General features: G+C 45.7%; 1 protein-coding gene and 1 pseudogene across 1 annotated transcript in view; both read left to right on the top strand.

Annotated features, from left to right (window-relative positions):
• Positions 1-7,259, top strand: part of LOC127206672 (myomegalin) — a 130,232-nt gene extending 122,973 nt beyond the window's left edge. The window contains 7 exon segments of the mRNA XM_051166019.1: positions 304-537; positions 1,478-1,594; positions 2,443-2,669; positions 3,452-3,595; positions 5,205-5,343; positions 5,593-5,639; positions 7,110-7,259. Coding sequence (XP_051021976.1) covers positions 304-537; positions 1,478-1,594; positions 2,443-2,669; positions 3,452-3,595; positions 5,205-5,343; positions 5,593-5,639; positions 7,110-7,151 — 950 coding nt within the window. The 3' untranslated portion in view covers positions 7,152-7,259.
• Positions 7,260-7,676: 417 nt separating this feature from the next.
• LOC127206671 (transcription factor BTF3-like) lies at positions 7,677-8,850 on the top strand (annotated as a pseudogene).
• Positions 8,851-19,390: the final 10,540 nt, after the last annotated feature.

The raw sequence follows: 19,390 nt of genomic DNA, 5'->3' as shown, positions 1-19,390 counted from the left end.
CCTGCAGGATGACACAGTGTAGATCTGCTTTCTACCCTGCAGCATGATGCAGTAAGCTTGTTCATCTGCCAGTCCAAATGCTCTACGTGCATGCTTGACCCTCAGAGAAGTCGCAGGCTAGTTATAGGCAACCTTGCTGTGCTCCAGGTGCTGAATGAGAAAGCCTGTGTCTCACAGATGTGTGGCCAAGCCCCGGAGACTCCAGTGGGGCCCTTGGCAGGGAGGGATGGCACAGGGTGGTATTTGGCTATGATGTGAAAATACATGGTTAGTACTATTGGTCCCTCCTCTTTGTTTTTTCAGCTTTCAGCCTTGACTCTTGTCACCAAGTCCCCAGTGAGTTAAGCTGCCTGGTGGCGGAGATACGAGCCCTGAGAGGGCAGCTGGAACAGAGCATTCAAGTGAACAACTCTCTGCGGCTGCAGCTGGAACAGCAGTTGGACCGTGGTACCAGCAAAGGCAATCTCAGCCCCTCCTCTGTTAGCCAGAACTTCTCAGCCAACGCGGAGCCTGCAAACACACAGCCATTCGTCCAAGGTAGGGAAGAAGAGGGAAGCCCAAGTCCTCTGCCAGTGGGATGTCTGTGGCACCTGGACAGTCATGAGGGACTGTTCTGTCACGGCCAGGCAGAAACCCCGAGCATGCCTTTACTGTGCTTCCTGGAACTCAGCATCAGGCCTGTCTCCAGATTCCCCGGTTTGCCACTTTCAGGTTGTCTGCTTTGGGCCAAGTACTCAAGTGTTTAACTCTTAGTTTCCTCCACTTGAAAATGGGATTGATTAAAAGAAACATAATCTATATGGTTATCTGTAGCATCAAAGAAAACAATTGCCAAGCGCTTGGGGCAGTAAGGATTAAGGATGGAATCTTCATGTTTAGAATCTACCAGGTGTCCTCAAATACACACCTCATCGAAATAGGACATTTCCCCCACCTCTGTACTTCCCATGAGAAAGTTGAGTTCCAAGACATTTAATAGACAAGCAAGGGTTACTAAGGCTGGGAATCAGGACCAGGACTAGATGACCAGGCTTGGCTGTGCTTACTAACAGCCAGGATGATGAGCAGACTGCTGAGCTGAAGCCTTTGGTCATTCTTTGGTCAACTTACTTTTCAGTGTTGGCTCACGTGTTCTCCTCCTGAGCCTTTCCCCCTGCCCTCACTCAGCATCTTAACATCCATACTGTGGATATCTTTGCACATTTATACTTCACTTCCATACACTGTACTAGACACTACATGTGAAATTATATCCAAAATTGGGCTTACACAACCTACCAATTTTTTTCGACTAGAAATGATATTCTCGAGACATACCCTTGAATGGAAGAGCACCCACTGAGTGCTTTGCTGTCTCCCTGCACTGTGGCCTATGCTGGTTTCCTGAGGCCAGCCTTGAGCTATGCCCATGCCCTGCCATGCGGCTCAGCATGCAGCATGCTGGAGGACCTGACATGGCGGCTGTTTTGTTCCCTAGGTTCAGCTGCTTCCGCTCCTGTCCGGGATGTTGGCTGGAATTCTCCAGCCGTTGTTCTCCCCAGCTCTTCTTGCTCTGTCCCTGGCACAGACTCGGCCATCATCATCAGGACAGATGGTAAGTGCAGCAGGGAAGGGACTCAGATGGTGATGGAAAGTCCCTGATACAAACAGCCTTTGGCTGGCTCTCTGGACATACAGGGCATGCAGGGCCTGTGTCTCCACCTTGTTCTCAGTCTCGTGCCTATGTGCCATCCTCTGCCTTTCTGGGTTTTCTTCCTATATTTTCCCTGCTGCTCTGGTTTTGCTCTGTTGCTCTGTCATTGCTCTGTTCTTGAGTGGGGCCATCCTTTACCCAAAACTCACTCATTAAATGTACTTACCCTGAATATTTCACCTGTCGAAAGATGTCAAAATATCTTTTTTTTTCCCTGCCATAGTCTCCTGAAAAAAAAAAGCAATGTGAGAGAGAAAGGTATACTTCTGGCTCCCAGTGTCAGGTTTATACTCCATCATAGCAAGGAAGTCACAGGAACTGAGGGGGGCTGGTCACATAGCACCTGGCATCAGAATTGGAGAGTAGTGAACACATGTATGCTGGTGCTCAGTGCTACCTTCCCCACGGTACCCGGCTCCAGATACCCTGTCTAGGGAGTGGTCCTGCCCACAGTAAACACATACCTTCCCACATAATGTCATCAAAATGACTCACCAGAGGCCCACATACCAAGCAATTCTAAATTCTGTCTGGTGACAATTGACACTACCACAATGCAGTAAAATGTGTCCATCAAAGTGACATAAGAATGCTCATAAACATATAAAACATGGACTGCTCTGTGGCCTCTGTTGCCCTGTGTTTTCGAAGGCTGGCTTGCTTCTTGTTTCTCTCATTGTCCCTTTGGAGAAGAGTGAACTGAAGTTGTTGTTACATAACAGTGGCTCCTGCTCTCGTTTCTTTGTCAGAGCTGGCTTCAGATGGTTCTGCAGGGGTGAAGAGCCCTCCCAAGCCGGAGGGTGACGCCACTGACGGCTCCTTTGCCAACAAGCATGGCCGACATGTCATCTGCCACATCGATGACTACAGTGCTCTACAGCAGCAGATTGGGGAAAGCAAGCTGCTGGTCCAAAAGATACTGTCTCTCATCAGGTCGATGTGCAGCATGCTTGGACTTGAAGCTCAGGGCGCAGAGGTAGTTACAGGCAGCCTCTTCCTCTGACTCTGCCTTACATTAATGCTTCCATCTCCCAGCAGCGGAGGCAGTGGCTGATGGGTATTCCAGCCAGATTCTTTCCTGTGTCCCATTTTCACTCTGCCATAGACCAGGCTGACTTGATATTTTGACTGAGAACCCCAGAATACCCTGTGCTTTATAATAGAGCACTTATAAAATATTGACATACCATGTCACTGTGTTTGACGTCTTTGGTAGCTTATCTATAATAGGAATGCTGGCATAAAGCCATGTCTAGATAGATTAAAGCCAATCAAACCGACAGGCATCCACATGAATTCGTATATGTAGAAGGCAGTGAGCCTTATAACCCAGATTTCCCTATTCAGACTGAGCAGAGGAGAGGAGGCAGCCATTGAAGCGCCATAGTGTGCTTAGGAGTTAAGAGGGAGCAAGTGCCAGTGAGAAACCAGACACCCATGGGTGCTTGCATAGCATAGTGGTTTCTACAAGGACCCACTTTAGAAGAGCAGGATAGAGTTCCTTGTTTCTATGCACAATAAGGTGCCATAGGCACAGCGTGAGGACCTGTCCTCCGTGGTTGCATTACAGGCAAGGAAAGCTTGTAGGGCATCCTGGGGGAAGGGTTCCAGGCAAAAGGACCAGCTGTCCTGGAACTGTAAGAAAAAGCCAGGGTTTCCAGCAGGCATGTGTCCTATGCTTGTTTACATGGGAAGCTTGTAGCAACAGGATGCCCCAGCTCCAGGGACACCCGTGACTAACCTGTCCTCTTTCCCCAGGCACCAGGTAAGAGAAGTGTCTATGAGCTGCAGAGCAGCGCAGGTGCTCTGAGCCACGCCCTGGAAGAGTCGGCGGCCCTCCTCACCATGTTCTGGAGAGCAGCCTTGCCACACCCCCTTGGTCCTGTGCTGCTAGGCAAAGAGGTGAGAGGCTTTTGTGACTTGGCTATTTTATTGGGTTCTTTTATCTGACACCCTTCTTCACCCAATCCCTTCCAAGCTCCCCCCCCACCCCTCGCAACACTAGGTAGGAGAGAAAGAAGGATGAGGAAAAAGGGGCCAGTGATCTTGTTAGACTTCTTCCTGCCGATTAGAGGCATTGAGCTCCTTGGCAAGTTTGATTTTCATCATCAGGATATCTCCAACGAGCAAACAGCAACCCAACATACAGCAAACAGCAAACAAGAAAAGCAACAGCAGGAGCAGCAGCAGCAGGGACAGCAGCAGCAGAGGCAGCAGCCACCTCTCTTGGGTCTCTAGCATCAATATACCCTCTGAAGAGTCCCCAGAATTCCAAACCTAAACTATCCTCACATAGCAAAATCACACCCCTGCCAGAGCATGAGACAAATCATAGTTAGCTGTTGTGGCCAATCTGAATCAGCCCCATATTCCCACACCTGAGATAAAAAGCAAAAACATATTACTAACATACATGGGTTTTAAAAGAAACCAAAATCTCACTACAAGAAGCTGAGCCTTGAGTTAGCATAGATGGTTCCACAAAGGCACCAGTAACAGTTTTCTCCAGCTGGAGTCTAGGGGAGATCCTAGACTGTCTGTCCAAGAGTCTGTCAGCCACAGACTGGTTAAACCCTACCTTTTCCACACCAGTGTGGCCCTGCTCCTGACTCCTTCAGCTTTCTTGATTGTCAAGGGTTGTGTGGCAAGTTGGGATGGGCAGAATCATCATGGAACATCCTGCAAGGAGACCTCTGAGCCATTGTGGCTGCTTCATTGCAGTTCTAGCATGTTCTTTTCCTACCCTCCAACTCTTGATGAGACATTAGAGAGGAGGGAAGAATCTGGGGAATAGACCCAGGTACCCTGGACATCCAGATGTTTCCAGGCCTTGTACCCTGAAGTTTGGTTGAGCTGATGAATGGTCCTGTGGACCGTTGACACTCTTCCTGATCAAAAGACCACAGAAAAAGCATGAGAGCCTCTTCTAACCATGCCCTAGAACCTCAACAGTTCTTACAGTCTGTGTCTCTGGGCCAGGCCTGGGAAAGCCAGCCACCTTCTGGGGTCTGCTTGTCTCTCAGGCGGGCTGTGGCTGGCAGACTCCTGGACAGAGGTATTTCAGCATCTCTCCTAGTCTTCAGTTGCAGAAAACTGTTACTGGTGTCTTTGTGGACCCATTTATGCTAACTCAAGGTGGTTTCACATCTCCATGGCAGAGGATATATGCAAACTTGTCCCCTAGCTTGTCCTATGTCTGCAGATACAGCATCCCTAAACTTCCAAGTGTCACTTGTGCTGAGGGGCTCAGGAAACTCTACAGAACCAAACAGAGCTCTTGCTTGCCTGTTGGGATTTAGTGCTGGCATAGAGCGAGGCTCTTCCCAGCAGGCTTTGGTTTCCCATTCCTTGCTGGAGACCTGGTCCTGGTCCTCAGCTGTCTCCAGCGAGGTGTTGAGAAGTTTTAGTGGAGGAAATTCAATACAAAAGGTTGAGAAGGTGTTAGCATTCTGCAAAGCACAGAGTGTGTTCAGCCTTGTGAATGTTATCAGAGTCTGTCCCTCTTCCTCAGGGACAATTGTTGGAGAAAGAACTCCTGGACTTGCGAGCCCAAGTGTCCCAACAGGAACAGCTCCTTCAGCGCACTGCTGCGCGTCTGAAGAGGACCAACCAGCAGAAGAAAAGCATGGAACAATTCATCGTGAGCCAACGTAGGTGCCCCCCGGAGGACATATAGGGAGGGCTATTCCTGACAATCTTGTAGCAGATGACCAGAGGCTAGAGGGGCTCAGGAAGGTTGAGAGGGGAGAGACTGATGAGTAATGGTGGGCACAGAGGGAGGGGGTGTGGCTAACACTAGACCACACAGAGCGTCAGGGAAAGCGCTTTAGGAAGCAAGTGCCAAGCAAGCCAGACTCAGCTGGTAATTTTCACACTGTGGGGCTGTCTTATGTTTCCAGTGACCACGACCCATGATATTTTGAAGAAAGCACGGACTAATTTAGAGGTAAGGACAACACTGTAGCACTCAGCCATAGAGCTCCACTCGACCTTCTGCGGGGATGGGTGGGGGTGGGAGGGTGGGGGGGAGAGGGGGGCTGGCTAGCTCTGACATTCTAAGAAGATGTGGTTCCCCAGTAAGCCCCACCCCAAGCCCCTCCCCTGACCTCTCTGCTTGCCCTCATCTTGCCTCATCTCTCCCTCTCACTGTAGTTTTCTGTTCTTTATGGGGGAGTGGGGGTGGGGGAGGCAGTGCAGTTGCCTTTTAGGGGTGAGACATTTGGAGCCAGCCTGCGAGGCCAGCTGTGGACTCCGGGGTTTCCTTGGGGGCTCTATGGAAACTAAAGCAAAGCAGAAGCATATGGATGGGCTCTGCCACAGGGTGAGGCTGGAAGCATCCTTGTCCATAAAGAAAGATCCCGGACAGTCTCTATTTAGTCCCATTGATCCAGAAGAAAACCTGAAAATAAGCACTGCCTGTTAAGGGGAAAGATTTTCCCATCCTGGCAGGTGTTCTCTGCAGTTATCACAAATCCCCCGGGGAAGCAGTGTGAGGGAAAGACTTGGTGTATGTGAGTGGCTTAAAGAGCAGAAACTATTCTCTGAGTGTAGACTGCCCGAGCAGCAGAGCATCTGCCTAGAAAGTTCCACGTTGAATCTGCCGAGTGCTAGGGCCCACTAGAAAAGGGTCAGACCCTGATGTAGCTCGTTCTTTTGTCTTGATGTAATTTCCTAATTTCCCTTCCTTCTTCTCTGACGATTTCTTTCTTTCCCGAGCCTCTGTAGCACAGCACTTACGAGATTGACTCTGTGCAGCCATATTCCCGTCCCAGCAAAGGTAACCCCTTTAAGGTGCCTCTGGTCACAGACACTGCTGTCTCAGCCTGTGGAAGCTCTCCTCCCTATTTCCCAGGCCCCCGGGGAGGCTCTCAGCGTGGGCCTGTCACTAACTGGCTATGTGGCTTTGGCTGGCCCTTTTATCTCTGTGAGCCTGCTGCCCCAAGTCTGTAATGGTCGAACTCATGTCAGACCACCTCTGAGGCCCTGCTGGTCCCCCCCCCCCCCCATAACTGGGACATGCTCTTAGCAGGAGGACTTCCTGATGAACGTCTCTCCTTCTGTGTGCTCCCCTTTTGCTCAGCACTTCTTGGGAGACATGGAAAAGGCCCTTTAGGTTTGTTTCTCTTTGCTTCTTTGCTTCGGATCGCTTGACATGAATGGGCTCCTGAAGGGAGAAAGGCAGGGTCTGGCCACTCAGTATACAGAGATGTAAGCAGCAAGAATCTAGAGGTGTGAAAGGCTTGCGTCTAATCCGGCCTTCAGCAGCTTCTCCAAGCCAGCACTATTCCCCACCCCTGTGCTCGCCCTTCTAATGGGCTCTCAGGCTCCTGGCTTCCAGCACATTTGCCTCTCAGTCCAGCCTCCAGCAGGGTCTGAGCACTCTCTCTGACTAGGTTCGCTTTCTTCTTGTCTGCAGGTGAAATCCTTAAGGGCTCTGCTGTCTACTCCAGCCTTGTGACCCTTGCCTTCCAGGAGCCACACAGGAAGCGAAGCCAGAGGTCCTTAAAGCAGCAGGAAGGGCGGGGCTGCCCACCCCTTGTGCAGCTGCCTGTCTGCTGAAGAATAGCTGGCCCCACTCACTCCTCTCCTGCTGCAGGTCCAGGAAAGGACTCAGAGGTGTGTTCTCACGGGACAGGCAGGAAGGAAGGTGGCATCCTGGCAGCAATGACTAAGATTAGCCAAGGCCCACAGGGCCCAGCACTAAGCAAAGCTCATGTAGACCACTTAGAAGGCCTCCTGGCGCTGCTTCTAAACAGCCTCTGTGGCATGGTGCGTACCACATTACAGTTCTCGCCTCAGCATCTGTCCTCAAGACGGCCAACTCAGGGGACCTAGGACCTCACTGCCAACAAGTAGGAATGCTGAAGCTCCTCGGACGGTTGTAAAAGCACACCATGGAGCAGCAGTGCCCCGCTGGGCAAGCTCCCTTCACAGACCCACTTTTGAGCCAGGCCAGCCCTATGGGCCAGGCCAGGTAGTGCTTTGGTCTATACCACCACACCAGAGTTCTCTGAGTCTAGAAAACAAATGTGGTAACTTCCGGGTGCCCTATGCTTAGCCTAGCACCTCTGTTTCTTCTACGATCTCAAGTTGAACTGACTCCCTTAAATTTGCTGTCCCCTGTAATCCTAACTTCCCTCAGGGGAACTGGGGACTGGTGGCCATATCATGCCTATTGAATGTCTAGCACACAGCACACCTGCGCCTCTTTTAATGGCATAGGCAAGGCCTGTTCTATATGAAGACTGTGTCGCCACAGTGTTCATAGGCTGTGGGTGTGTGTATAAATGTATAATATAGATTTATATATGTTGCTATGGTCATGTGTTGACGGCCAACATAATGTGCAGGCAGAGGGTGCTAAGCAGTCTTTCAGATGGCTATTAAAGCAAACTGTGTATAAAGAATTTGTTTTCCTTTGCTTCTCATTTCTGCACCAGCTCCTAGAACAGGACAGTAAAACCGTGAAAGGCGTGCTGTCATCTTCTGTTCCCATGTGTGCAGCTGTCACTTCAGCTGCTCTGCCAGAGACCCCCTGAGTGCCAACCCTAGTCCCCCTACCGGCCCCATTTCCACTCCGACAAGATGAAATAAACAATCCTGACCAAGGAAAAACTCACCAAACTGCAGGCTCAAGTGTGCATTCAGGGAAGGAAACTGCCCGCAGAAAGAAGATAGTCCACAGAACAGCCACAGCAGCCGATAAAAACCGGAAGTTCTCCTTAAGGAAATGAGGGATAAACAACATCTCTGGTATTGAAGAGGTGAACATGTTTACAGGCCAAGGGACAGTGATCCATTAGCAACTCCGAAGTTCAGGTGTCTCTGGCGGCAAACACCTTTACCGTTACAGGCCTCACAGAGACAAAGTAGCTGACAGAAATGCTCCCCAGCATCCTAAACCAGCTTGGTGCAGACAGTTTGACTAGTTTAAGGAGACTGGCTGAAGCTCTGCCCAAACAGTCTGTGGGTGGAAAAGCACCCCTTGCTACTGTAGAGGATGATGAGGATGAGGATGAGGATGAGGTTCCAGATCTGTGGAGAATTTTGATGAGGCTTCTAAGGATGAGACGAACTGAATTGAGGCAGCTTCTGAAGAAGGTGATGCTTGCAGAAGTTATAGGAGCTGCTGTTTTCTATCATGACTGCTTTAAAAAATTTGTAGATCTGATAATATCTAGATATCTTAATATTTTAAGCCCAAATCCCCTGGATACTGCAGCTCTTTTCAGTTTTTGCTTATACACAATTCATTCTTTGGAGCAAATTAAGCTGAGGAAGCCTGAAAATAAAGTTTTTTAAAGGGCTAATAAAATTCTTGGCCTAGTGAAAAAGAAGGAAGAGGAAGAGGAAAAGAAGGAGAAGAAAGGGGAGGAGGTGGAGGAGGAGGAGGAGGAGGAGGAGGAGGAGGAGGAGGAGAAGAAGAAGAAGAAGAAGAAGAAGAAGAAGAAGAAGAAGAAGAAGAAGAAGAAGAAGAAGAAGAAGAAGAAGCAATCATTAAGAGAGCCAGAAGCAGAGCTGGAGAGATGCTCTGTGGTTAAGAGCTCATATTGCTCTTACAGAGGGCCAAAGTTCAGTTCCCAGCATTGGTGTCAGGTGGGCCACAACTGCCTATAGCTCCAACTCTAGAGGGATCCAATGTCCCTGGTCTCTGCAGGCTCTTGCACTCACATGCACATGCCACTCTCCCCACCACCACATAATTTAAAATCATAAAAATAAAACAAGAGGCTGACGAGATGGCCCTGCAGCTCTTGCAGAGGACCCAGGTTCAGTTCCCAGAACCCACAGGATGGTTCACTACCACCTGTAGTGTGAGATCCAGGGGATCCAATGCCCACAAGGAACTCTAACCCCCCACCCCATGACCCACTTTCTCCAACTAGCCTCTACCTCTGACCCTTTGCCACTTCCAATAAGGCCATGAAATTATTAATCCATTGAGGAACCAATCTATTCATGATGTCAGAGCCCCCATGACCTGTTGTCTCTGAGACTGCTAACAGACACAGCACTTCACTGACCTCAGCATTCTCAACTCGGGGATGCTGACGTGGAAGGGGAGCAGCTGAATTTTGCTCACCAAGGGCAAGGCATCAGAAGAAATGCTACAAAGCTCCAGTTTCACAGAACTGAGTGTGTTCTAGACCCAAAGGATTGAATCAGGACTATACTTAGTGTTTTCCCACTCAAAATACACAGACATTAGGTCAAAGTGTTCTACACACACATACACACACACACACACACACACACACACACACACACACACACACACATGCAACGGGAAAGATGGCCAGACTGGGCTGGAAGATGGCTCAGTGGGCAAAGGCACTTGCTTATAAGCCATGAGAACCTGGGTTCAATCCCCAAGACCCGCATGGTGGAAGAATAGAACTAAGGGCCTCAAATTACCCTTTGACCTCCACACAACATGACCATGTGCTACATTAAAAAGTATTTAAATAAATGCAATAAAAGTCAGGTATATAATAGCTCACTGTAACACAGTTCATTATGCATATACATATCAGAGTAGGTATACTGTAAATATATTCAATTTAAATAAAAATACTTTCCAAGATTCTTAAATATCGACAACAGCATAAAAATATGAACTACATAGCAAAAGATACAAAAGTCTATATAATGAATATGGGGTTTTAGGTTTGTGTGTGTGTGTGTGTGTGTGTGTGTGTGTATTTACTTTTACATGGTCTTAGAGGTGTAAAAAAGATATGCCACTCCTCCCAATTTTATTTTTTAAAATATATTTTATTAATTTATTCATATTACATCTCAATTGTTATCCCATCCTTTGTATCCTCCCATTCCTCCCTCCCTCCCATTTTCCCCTTACTCCCCTCCCCTATGACTGTGACTGAGGGGGACCTCTTCCCCTGTACATGCTCATAGGGTACCAAGTCTCTTCTTGGTAGACTCCTCCCAATTCTAGCTTGCTAGGGGGCAAATGATTAAGGGCAGGAAGTCCCCACCAGGACTTTGTGTGCCTTAGACTCACTCTGCATGTCACCAGTGCTGAAAAGGCCACACCATTTTTGGTTGCACCATTGGAGTGCCTGCAAGCAGCACTCTTCCTTGACCCTTGACCTCAGCTGGTCCATAGTTGTAGAAACCTGTTCCCAATCTTTCACTGGGGCTTACTAGTGCTCAGTTACAGTTACCTAGAAACTCTTCAACATCATCGTCATTATCAGTGTCAACACGTGGAATCGTGCAATACAATCCATCCTCCAAACACATCCTGACATCATACACACACTTTGTTTTCAAGCTTAGCTAGGCCACTGCCTCGAAATGAGTGAAGTGGAACCATTTTAATGACCATCTGGCTATTATTTAATCAAGGGAAATATTGTGTTATCTGTTAGGCCACCCAGCATATCCAACACCCTACCCCATTCCATCATCAAGTTCTATTACCTCAAGTTTCTAAGCCAACCACCAAGAGTGGCCGTTCTCAAAGACCACCCATGAGCTGTCCCTATTTGAGTGCTGCAGCTTCTGGCCAATACATGTATCAACCATTTTAAGGATGCAGAAAAAGGGTTGCAAATCAACTCCTTGCCCACAAGAAGGTCAACATGCGGAAATCTGAAAAAATTCTATATGTGGAAAATTAAGATATTGGCCAACCACTGGAAAAGATAGCTGTATCTGTTTTTCTCCAGTCTTTTTTGGATTAATCCTTGGGGCTAGTCCTTTTAAAGTTGATATGCATGCAAATTCTTGAGGTAACAGTAGCTGAGGCAGTCCTCAAAGTTGAATCAGCTGGGCTACCTGCTTTGTCTTCATTATTATCTGATTTTTTTTGCCCTGAAAATAAGCAATGCTAATACTCTTAAAAGTATTAGTATAGGGCTGGAGAGATGGCTCAGTGGTTAAGAGCACTGGTTGTTCTTCCAGAGGTTCTGAGTTCAATTCCCAGCAACCACATGGTGTTCACAACTATCTGTAATAGGATCTGATGTCCTCTTCTGGTGTGCATGAAGACAGTGTACTCAAATAAACAAATCTTTAAAAAAAAGTATTAGTATAGGTAAATTTCTACATATATATGAATATGCAAGGTGTACAAATTATCTAACGATAATTGTCTGCTGTACTCTGAGCAGGTGTAAGGCATCAACTTTATATGTCTACCTGAGCTGTAACATCGATGTTGTATGAAAGAATGTCGTGTCATAAGGACCAGGAAGCCCTTGAGAGTCCCTTGCTATAAGAACACACCCATGTTTCAGGCAGTAGGAGGTCTTCCCTGGTCAGATCTAATCTTTATAAGTTTTGTCTATAACCATATTCTTTTCCCTCCTTGTAGATACAGAAACATAACCACATCCCCATCTCAAAACTATTGCAGGTTTCCAGTCTATTGTCAACAGATTCTTATAATATATTGGTTGTCCTAGTTCCTCAGCTTTTCTCTATAACCCAATGTTTCTCAGCTGCTGTTGCTCCTTTTTCACTAACATTAAGAAAATTTAAGTCAACAAAGCATTATTTAGTCTGTCCCTGGGGATCTTTATACTTCCTTTTTGTTTAATAAGCATCTCTTTTAAGGTAAGATTAGCTCTTTCTACAACTGCTTGTCCTGTAGGGTTGCGTGGTATACTAGTAATGTGCTTTATATTATAATTTGCAAAAAATTTTCTTCATCTTATTGGATACATATGTAGGAGCACTGTCAGTCTTAATTTGTGCAGGTATTCCCATAATTTCCATTATTTCAAATAAATGTGTAATTACATAATCAGCCTTTTCAGAACTCAAAGCAGTTGCCCATTGAAACCCTGAGTATGTATCAATGATATGTATGTACTTTTGTTTTTCAAATTCTGCAAAATGAAACATATCCATCTGCCAGATTTCATTCCTTTTGGTACCCCTAGGTTTACTTCCAGTAGGCAATGGAGTTTGGTTATACAAAGAACATTTAGGACACTTTTTAATTATGTCTTTAGCTTGTTGCCAAGTGATAGAGAATTTTTTTTCTTTAAACCTTTACTGTTAATATGATGCTTTTCATAAAATTTTGAGGCTTCTAACACATTTCCTATTAGTAATTGGTCAACTTCCTCATTTCTTTGTGCCAATGGACCTGGTAATCCTGTATGAAACCGAATATAAGTAATATTCAAGGAATGGTTTCTACTTCTGATGGCCTGTTGCAAGTCCATAAATAACAAAGTCAATTCTGAGTTAACAGGAGTAAATTCTGCAGTTTCTATATGAAAACAACTCTTTCTACATATTGAAAGTCAGTAATTACAGTAAGAGATTCAGGGAAATCTAACAGCACCATAAGGATTGCACACAATTCTGATTTTTATACTGAGGTAGATGGGCTTTTGATCACCTTAGTTATTTTGTCTGACTTATAACCTGCCATTCCCATCCTGTTTGCATCAGTATAGAAGGTTGGTGCCTCTGGAACTGGTGTTCTCTTTACAATATGAAGAAGGATCTAATTAGTTCTTTTTATAAACTGTATACGTTGCTTTCTGAGTATTTGTTATTAATTTCTCCCAAGTAGTTACTACAAGCTCTTTGCCAATCTTCATTGATTACCTATATTGACACAATCTCAGCATTAGTAAGAGGCACTATAATTTCCACCATGTCTGTTCCTGACAATTGACGCAGTCTTATTCTACCTTTTATAATTAATTCAGAAAGTCTTTTCTATGTATGCCTTCAATTTTTTACTTTATGTACTAAGAAAATCCATTCCATGATTTCATCTTCCCTTTGCATAATGAACCCAGTAGGACAGGGAGTTGAAGGCAAAAATAACCAAAACACAATAAAGCTTAGGATCAGTTCTATCCACATATGCATCTTGTAGTCTGCTCTACCAGAATTAGCTCTTTTTCTGCCTCAGCCATTAGACACCTTGGATTGTTTAAATCTGAATCCCCTTGTAATGTTTGAAACAAGTTACTTAACTCATAAGTAGCTAATCTAATTATAGGCTTCAGCCAGTTAATATCCTCGATCAATTTTTAAAAATTAAGAGTTTGCAACTGGTCTCTCTAGATCTGTACCTTTTGTGGTCAATTTTTTTGTTCAGTTATTTTATAGCCTGAATAGGTAATTGAATCTCCTATTTGTATTTTTTTTTTCTGGAACAATCTGTAACTCCCTGCATGGCAGAAATCTTTGTGTTTCCTTAAACATTTTCTCTAAAGTATCTGCATCAGAATCAGCCAACAAAACAGCATTCATGTAATGATAAATGATAGACTGAGGAAATTGCCTATAAATTATTTCTAATGGTTGTTGCACATGTATTGACATAAAGTTGGACTATTCGACATTCCCTGTGGACGGACCTTCCAATGGAAGCTCTTCATTGACCCACTACTGTTCAGAGTAGGTGCTGAGAAAGCAAATCTTTCCCTATTCCACTAATGCATAAGTATTGTGAAAAAAACAATCTTTTAAGTCTATTATAGGCCATGATCTAGGTAACAAAGAAGATAAAGGAATTCCAGCCTGTAAAGGACCCATTGGCTGAATTACTCTATTGATTGCTCATAAATCCGTTACCATCCTCCATTTTCCTGGTTTCATTTTTTACAACAAACACAGGGGATCCCACGGGCTGGTAGACTCTTCTGGTGAGGCTCCAGCTGCTCTTGTACCAATTGTTGAAGTGCCTGCAGTTTTTCTTTTCTTATGAGCCACTGCTCTTGCCACACAGGTCTATTTGATATCCATTTTAGGGGCAAGGCTATTGGTATGTCAGCAGTGGCCCTTTTTATAAACTTGGAAACTCAATACCTGTGAAGTTCTGTGTTTGGGCCATGGACACAGCTTGTGATTGCCCTTGATTACACATATAAATACCTTCCCCAGAAGCATCTACCATTTCACCCCTAATTTTATCATTGTCTGTCTCTGTGATTGCAGGAGTATTAACTTGAGTGCCCCACTGTTGTTGTAAAAGATCCCTTCCCCATAAATTTATGGGTATGCCAGCCACATAGGGTCTCAACTTCCCTGTTTGCCCTTCTGGTCCCACACACTTAATCTACTGTACACTTTGTCTTATTTGAGATAATTTACCAATTCCTGTAAATTGTGTATAAACCTTCTGGAGTGGCCAATCTGGCTTCCAATACTTTTGAGAAAAGGATCATGACATCTGCTCTTGTATCCACCAAACTTCTATTTCAACACCGTTCATCTGTACCATTAATTTAGGTCTCTGATCATTATTGTTTGCCAGGACACGCATCTTCCACTACTCCCAAATGCACCTGTTCTATTAGAGCAGCTTTGCCCTTGATGTAAGGAAGCAGTAACAGCTGAGCAATTCTATTCCCTACATTAATTTGCATCTCCTTCTTTACATATGCCATGACTTTAATTTCTTTCTTACAATCCCCATCTATAATACTGGGATGCACAATAAAGCCTTGATAAGTTAATCCACTTCTTCCCAAGATTATTCCAACTGTCCCTGAAGGTAAAGGACCATAAATACCAGTGGTTATTTTGTAACATTCAACCTGTGGGGATAGTGTAAGAGATTTATCTGAGGCCAGATCCAAAGCTGCTCTGCCTTCAGTAGCATGCATTAAATCATTGATACCTTGTCTTCGTTTTCCTGCAAATTTGTTATTTTGTGGATGAGCAAAAAAAGATGGCTCCTATTGTTTGCTGTGGGGGGCCTTGAGCTAACAGGCCCCTCCTTTTGTTTCCTGATGGTAAGAAAGCACCTTGTATGTCTCTCTTGGATTGAGAATCCCTAGATCAATGTTTTCCATTCCCACAGTATCTACAATACCTTGGAACTCTTGGCACATCATTACCACCATGGCCAGAAGCTCCTTGTACCCTTCTATGAGTACCATTTACTCAAAGTTAGTGCCCCTGTTTCTTTGAGGTCTGGAACTTTTAACCTTACAGTTTCTTTGTAAATGGCCAAACTTATCACATAGCTATAGTTTGTACCATCATATTGTTTTGACGCTCCTGAGAGCTAATATTAACTGTCTCTTTTATCCACTCATCTAATTGGGCTCCTTGTGCTTTAATGTTCTTACATTCAGAATTTGCATTCTAATATGCCATGATCAGTTTCAATGTCTGTCTGGTCTCAGGACCTGGTCTGGCTCTATCAAGAGCTGAACCCAATCTCTGTAAGATTTCTGGGAAGGCTTCTCCAGGGCCTTGAAATACCTTAATAAATGAAGTGGTTGTTTTACCAGGCTCCTCAACCATGTCCCAATCTCTTAAGGCTGCAACATGACATTGTTCAATTACTACATCTTCAGATCGGGTTTGTTCTCTTAAATCAGCATAACGCCCTTCACCAAGCAACTGATCTTTAACAGCATTTATCCCCCTTGTAATATTTTGTTGTTTTATTCTCCTAGCTTCATTTCTCCACCACGATAACCACTGTAACTGCTGAGCAGCTTCTAACACAGCTGACACCAATCTCTTCCAATCTTGGGGAATAAGTCTATGCTGCATAGCCCAGTTACTTAACATTTGTTTAACAAAAGATGAATGCATTGCGTACCATACAATAGCCTCTTCAAGGTGCTTTAAAACTAGCATATGTCCTGGATGTCATGCCATCTCATCATGAGCCTCACCACCATCATAAGCAGGGATATGTTGCACAAAGACCAGAAAAGCTGATGGTGTCTGTGTGGCCCTAGAGAATTCCTCTATCAGAGCACTTGTCTCCAAAGCTCTTTTGGCCTGTCGGCTCTCCCGTTCCTCTAGAATCTTCACAGCCTCTCCAGCTTCCCATTTTTCTCCACCCCTTTCAGCACACTGGCGCTCTGGACACCTGGTACTTGGAGCAGGGTGGGGTGGCAACTGTAGGAAACACTGGCTCTCAGTTACCAGGTGTTTTCCCTTTACCAATGGCACTTTTTCCTTTCCAAATGCTTCAACCTCTACCCGCAAATTCTCTGCTTGTACAGCCAACTCCGCAATCCTTTCCAGAATGATAAAATTTACTGACTCTTGCAGTTTTTGTATCTTATTGGTTTTTCTTCCAATCTTTTGAAAAATGCAATACAGTAAAAAGACAAAGAAAAAATTCCCCATGAATATAAAGCAGGAAAAAAAAAACTTTGCAATAGCAGTTGCGATTTTCCTGACACCTGAAACCGCATCTGTGTGTCTTCCACAATGTTAGAAGTTACCCATTATGCCCAAAGCACATTGGGCGCCACCTGTAGGCTTTGACCTTTTCCAAACCTACTTTATTTGAGGTTTTTAAATGCTTATACCTCCCTTCCAACCCCAGAGAGGAGAGAAAAGAGGTTAATGGGAACAGGAGAAGTAGACCTATTTTAGACTCAGTTCCTGGGAGTGATTCCACTGGTGTAGTCGGCAGGATTTCAGTAGACCAGCAATTCAACCAAAGTTGCTTTTGGAACCTGGAACAGCAGCCAGAACCCAGAGGCCCAAAGCATTCCCTGGAGTGGTCTCTCTAGGACTGTCTTGAAGTGGAGCAATGAACAGCCAAACAGTACCAAGACTCCAAAAGCCCCACCTCCTGTTTTGGGCTTATACTTTCAGAGTCTATACTAAGATGTGTTGCAGGTGGCAAAAACCAAGCCCCCACGTGAGATGATTTGTCTTCTAGTGGATAAACATCACCTGTACTCTCACAAGTCTGTTCCCCATCCCACACTTGGGATCAAAACAAAAACATGTGTCCATCCACTACACTAGCCTGTACCCAGGCTGTTTCTCCTCTCCCCCTACTCAGTCAAGCTCAGCCCCTGAAGGCTCCAAATGCAGTGGACAACACAAGAGCAGGACAGAAGTCCCTTTCCTGGCGCAGTGTCATGTGAGCTTGGTGCCTAGAGATCTGTGACCACTTCACCCAGCTGAGCTGTAGGATTAGCTGCTCAACTACTCTGTGCCCCTGTCAATTGCTCTTGGTGGCCCTACCTGAAGGCTGTCAGGGTCACCCTGGGTGAGGAAGTCCTTTAAATTCTGACTGAGGAAGAAGGCCTCTCTCCCTTCCCTTAGCTGCCTTAATTGGGTCAGCTGTCATGTCCTGAGCTTCAGTTGGAAAATTGAATTCCCAAAGGTAGGATAGAAAGGAAAAAATACATGTGTGGACAGAGCAAAAAGAACAGCAAAACAGGCATTGATCTATCCTATTTCCATAAGGACAAAAGTCATTGCTTGTCAATCATTTGTCCATCAGAGAGCCAAGATTTTAGCTGTATGTCCACATACCTCCCTCCCTGCCCCCCGCCCCCGCTCCTGTTTTCATGGCAAACATTAACAATTATTTATTTTTGTAATAACTTATGTCATCTCATATTTTTTAAATACTCACAAAATAAATAAATGGATCTTAAAGTAAAAGTTTCAGGCCATCCTTGGATGCATAGTGAGTCTAGGGTCACACTGGACTTCAGGAGTCAAACAAACAAACAAACAAACAACAAAACAAAAACAGAAAGAAAAAAAAGAAGGAAGGAAGGAGCCGTCAGTCAAGAAAGTAGCCCCTCTCCAGGACAGAACATAGCCGCAGAAAGCCTCATCCACACCCAATATGGATGGTTTCCGTGAGATTTGGGCTTTTGATCCTGTGAGGTGTACCCTATCTCCTTTGAACTGATGCCATGGTTAGACGGAACTGGAGAGCCTTAGCAGGGAAAATGAGCATTCTTTGTGTTGGAGAGAGACAACCTCTTCTGTGGCCTGGGTCTGGCACCTAAGGACACGCAGGAAGTGTTCCATGAAATAGGTCCTCGGGGGATCAGAAATGCCACTAAAGGAGCTAAAGAGTTGGCTCAGCCACTAAATGTATTTGCTACTCTTGTCGAAGACCAGAGTTCAGTTCCCAGCATCCATGTAAAGCGGCTCACAACTGCCTGTAACTCCATCAGGACCCGACACCTTCTCACACATACATAAAAATAGTAAAAATTAAAATAACAGATTTCCACTTAGTCTTTCCGAGTTTTAATCCTAACGAATTCCCAAAGTGAAGGGTGTGAAAGCTGTCAGAAGTTTGTATTCTTTAAAACCTTCCCGTCAGCGGTTGAACCAAATTCTCTTGGAAAATCTAAAGAATGCATTCTGAAATGGGAACCACCCAGCACCTTGTGGGTGTCCTTAGCCTGGGGGATGCGGATGGAGGCGCTGTGAAGCAAGGAACTTAGAGAGGAGACAGCAGAGCTTCCAAAGGAAAAGAGGAGGGCAAGAGGATGGGGCGGTGTGAGACGACAGGGACCGCAGCTCGGGTCCCAACCACCACTCTGGAGGTCGTGGGTAGCATGCCAAGGTCACAGTGTGATGAGTAGGAGCTGTGGCCTCCACTGCCTGCCGTGTCATTTGCGTTCTTGGGTTTGGCAATTCTTTTTGTGAGCAAAGTTTGGTTTATCCCAAGGCGCCCAGAACCTTCGCCCCACGCCGGAAGGGAGAGCAGCGTGGAGGCTGCGGGTGTCAGGAGGCGGGGGTGGGGGTTTAGAGAACATAGCTAGCTGAGTGCCTTCACCTTCTCCCATCTTCATCTCTAGTTAAGGCGACCGGAACTTTTCTTTGACCGGGCTCTAGGGCCTAGGGCTTCACTGCGAACCCGCCCAAGTGAAGCAGCATTTTGTGCATCGCCCCGAACCATCCGCCAGGGGGCGCCCGTACGCTTTCCCAGGGGAGTCGGCAGACCAAGAAGAGAGCTCTCAG

Source organism: Acomys russatus, chromosome 23 (assembly GCF_903995435.1).
Source record: "Acomys russatus chromosome 23, mAcoRus1.1, whole genome shotgun sequence".
Classification (NCBI taxonomy): Eukaryota; Metazoa; Chordata; class Mammalia; order Rodentia; family Muridae; genus Acomys; species Acomys russatus.
This window is presented reverse-complemented; position numbering and strand designations above follow the sequence as displayed.